Consider the following 3,253-nt stretch of genomic DNA (forward strand, 5'->3'; position numbering starts at 1 on the left):
AGATTTTTAATCTATATCTATGAAATAATAGTAGTTATTTTTCTAAATATATTTATTTATAAGCCCTATTAAAATAAAATATGTAATAGGGATATAATACACAATCTAGATTTTGTGCTGAACACACTTTTTATATTAGTATAGATATAAATTAATGATGTCATTAATTGCTCATATGTTTCTGTGATGTGAATTAATATTAGAGAACTACTGAGACTTGGTATAACGATATTACATTAATACCCACACATTTGACTTGTCGTATAATTACACAAGTGAAAAGGAATTATTCTTCAGATGCATTAATAATTATAAGTTCTTTTTAGCTACGAAATTGTTACTTGAGTAGCTCGACTTAAAATACATTTATAAAAATTGAATTCATGATTTTTCAATCACATACTTCACTCAACGAAGGCTAATTTTCGACAGTCGTAGTCATCACCACATGTGTCAAAATCACCCATTGGAAGAATCCAATGCGTGGTATAAAATTGGAAGACTTCAAGTTTTTAGGTCTATTTTATGAACTAAAGAAATTGTAAAAATTTGGAAAAAAGACAAATGCTTTCTCACTCGTTCTGGTCCATGCTACAGATCTCTCATGTGGATATAGATATATAATTGGCCCACTTAATAAATCCTAGTTTCTGACAATTATTGTTACATGTGACTTAATAAATCTCGGTTTCTGACAATAATTATTGTTACCCCTTGTGTACTCTATTCTTGTTCCAAATAATTTTTTTTTACTCAATTTATGAGAATCGAACAACATTTAATTAGAAGTACATAGTTTTTTAATCCATGTTTTGATTTACATATATTCATGTTTTTTATTGGATAATGATGCACATATTATCTCATACCAACCTCACCAACTTACTAGTATTATATCAAAATAAGCTCATACCACTAATTAACTTTCATTAAATATATTTCTTTTTAGAATTGAATAAATTTAATAGCTACCAGCCAGACAAATTTTGGAGAGATCTTCAATGTTGAAGCAAAAGGGAGCACAAGATGCATTGCTGGCTACATATGAATTTAAAAATGTTAACAAAAAAAAAAACAAATAATTGTTGCCATTCATTATTTCGAAGACAAGAAAATCTTGAATCTTCAACAAAATATTGAGAATGAAATTCCACTTCATGTTTTTCTCTCTTCTTTTTTTTCCTTTCACTTCTTTATTTCTTTCAAGCTGTTTCCCACTTGTGTTACAGCTACAAAAAGAAAGAGAGGGAAGAAGAGAAGAAAGGGAAACAAAATCCCCTTTTCGAGATTCAATTTCGCATTTATAAAAACATAGTAGCTTTTTTGAACATTATTACAGCAGTTAACATCGGACGGTTGATGAATGTCGTTTCATTGCTTCACCACCTTTTACCTTCAAACCACCTGCTACAGATTCGCACCAAATCAAAATTAAATATTAAGTACTAAATACATAACAGAAACGAAAACTTATAAAAAAAAATATAGATCCAAGGAAAAAAAAAAGAAAAAAAAAAGAAAGGAGAGCATAGTAAAAACTCAACTGGTTTTGCTGCTGCAGTTGATTTCCAGACTGCAAGAAATCATAATGCTCCTCCTGATATGGAGGTCTCACCTGCAAATGCAAATTAAAACGATAAGAAAAATTAAAAATAAATATATAAAAATACAAAATACAAAAAAGAAAAAAAAGGTAAAAGTAGAAATTTGTCATACTTCAAACTGAGTTGAGGAGTAGCCTTGTGAATATTCCACCACATTCTCCACCGATGCCTGACTTCTTGTTTTCTGCATATATATATATATAGATATTCAGAAACCAGAGCTCACATAAAAAAATATTGCAATGGCGATGGAAATTAAAACAAGAACTCACATTGCAGAAGTCGTATAATAGCGGAGAGCTAGCGGTGTCGTCGAGCAAAGAGGAGTGTTCTTGCACCTTTAATTTCCGACATCGATTGTCTCTGTTTTTCTTCCTGGCAAGATGAATGTTCTTGGACAAGGGTTGGGTAACGGTGGTAGTACTATAGTGATAGAAGCTGCAGCCGCTTTTGTCAACTTCTTCCTCATGCAGCTGCGGTGGGCCGGACGAGGCGTCCGACACCATCGACAGATCTTCGTCTTCTTCATCTTCCGATCTCTTCGTCCGTGTCTCCTCGTAACAAGCTGCATCTGCAGATATTGAAGAGTGTTGCAAGTAGAGAGTCCAACCTGACTCGCAACCGCTGCTGCATTCTGCATTTCCGAACATGTAATTCATTCTATATTATGTTTGATGTATCCCTCCCAATATGCCCGTCTATCAATGTATATATATATAGTGTACTTAGGTGTTGTTGTTTGCTCTTCTTAGGTTTGTGGAGTAGTAGATATTGAGGATAAAGAGTGAGGGTTGAAGGGGAAAAGACGAGAGCTTAATTGAGAGTTTTTTTTTTTGTCACTATTCAAACTCTCTCCAAGAATGAATCAATTTTGTGCCAGTTGGGCACGAGGGGGTTATGTGTAAATTGCATGCAAATGGGCATTGGATATGTTCGATGTGTCTACATGTGAGTGATCCCTTCCCTACCTTGAGATTAACTCCAACATATCTACTAATCACTTTTTAAGATGTATATATATTAATTTCTACCAACTACACAAATGCAAATTAAATAGCCCCGTTTTGTATTGTCTCATATATACCCCAACTCTAGGTCTAATATATATATAACACAAAAAACTTATGTCAAGACTTCTCAAACTGTAACACGTAACGAATGTTGTAAATGGCAAGATTTAATTAGATATTTTTGGAAAATGGGTGAATTAGAGAGGGACAATTAGGTAATTTTGGCTTTGATTATATGATAGATAGATAGGGGGAGTGAAGAAGGGGGAATGTATGGGGAATTAATTAAGGGTTCACATGCAAGACAGCTGGGTAGAGTGTACGCTCATAGCAAAACGGGGTACAACCTCCATTCCCTTTTCCTCACTATTTGGACACACATCCTTTTCTTCTCTAATAATAATAACAATAATGCTGCTTCCATCACTATATCTCACAACTCACTTTCTTCCTACCTACATATTCACACCTACTCCTTTCCCAAACTAAATGCAAATCTTCTTTAATCATCTCTAATTTCTCCTATAATATTCATGTACATATTAATAAATGCACCGCGCACATTCATAAACTAGAATATATATGACCTCATATATTCTCCAATTACCATCTTAAAAATAAATAGTACTACGAGATTAT

At 33.1% G+C, this 3,253-nt stretch overlaps 1 protein-coding gene across 3 annotated transcripts; it reads right to left on the reverse strand.

Annotated features, from left to right (window-relative positions):
- Positions 1–1,070: 1,070 nt before the first annotated feature.
- Positions 1,071–2,678, reverse strand: LOC131005257 (protein SOB FIVE-LIKE 5-like). Of its 3 annotated transcripts, none has more exons than XM_057932135.1 (4): positions 1,877–2,678; positions 1,717–1,788; positions 1,545–1,615; positions 1,071–1,404 (listed from the first exon to the last, which is right to left on the reverse strand). In XM_057932135.1, exons 1-4 carry the CDS (start codon positions 2,261–2,263, stop codon positions 1,380–1,382), a joined length of 555 nt encoding a protein of 184 aa, XP_057788118.1. In that variant the 5' UTR covers positions 2,264–2,678; the 3' UTR covers positions 1,071–1,379. The 3 variants fall into 3 exon arrangements, with proteins under 3 accessions (XP_057788118.1, XP_057788117.1, XP_057788116.1); XM_057932134.1 differs by having other exon boundaries at positions 1,071–1,407; XM_057932133.1 differs by having other exon boundaries at positions 1,071–1,615; positions 1,877–2,551.
- Between the last annotated feature and the right edge of the window lie 575 nt (positions 2,679–3,253).

The sequence above is a fragment of the Salvia miltiorrhiza genome, chromosome 1 (genome assembly GCF_028751815.1).
Source record: "Salvia miltiorrhiza cultivar Shanhuang (shh) chromosome 1, IMPLAD_Smil_shh, whole genome shotgun sequence".
NCBI lineage: Eukaryota > Viridiplantae > Streptophyta > Magnoliopsida > Lamiales > Lamiaceae > Salvia > Salvia miltiorrhiza.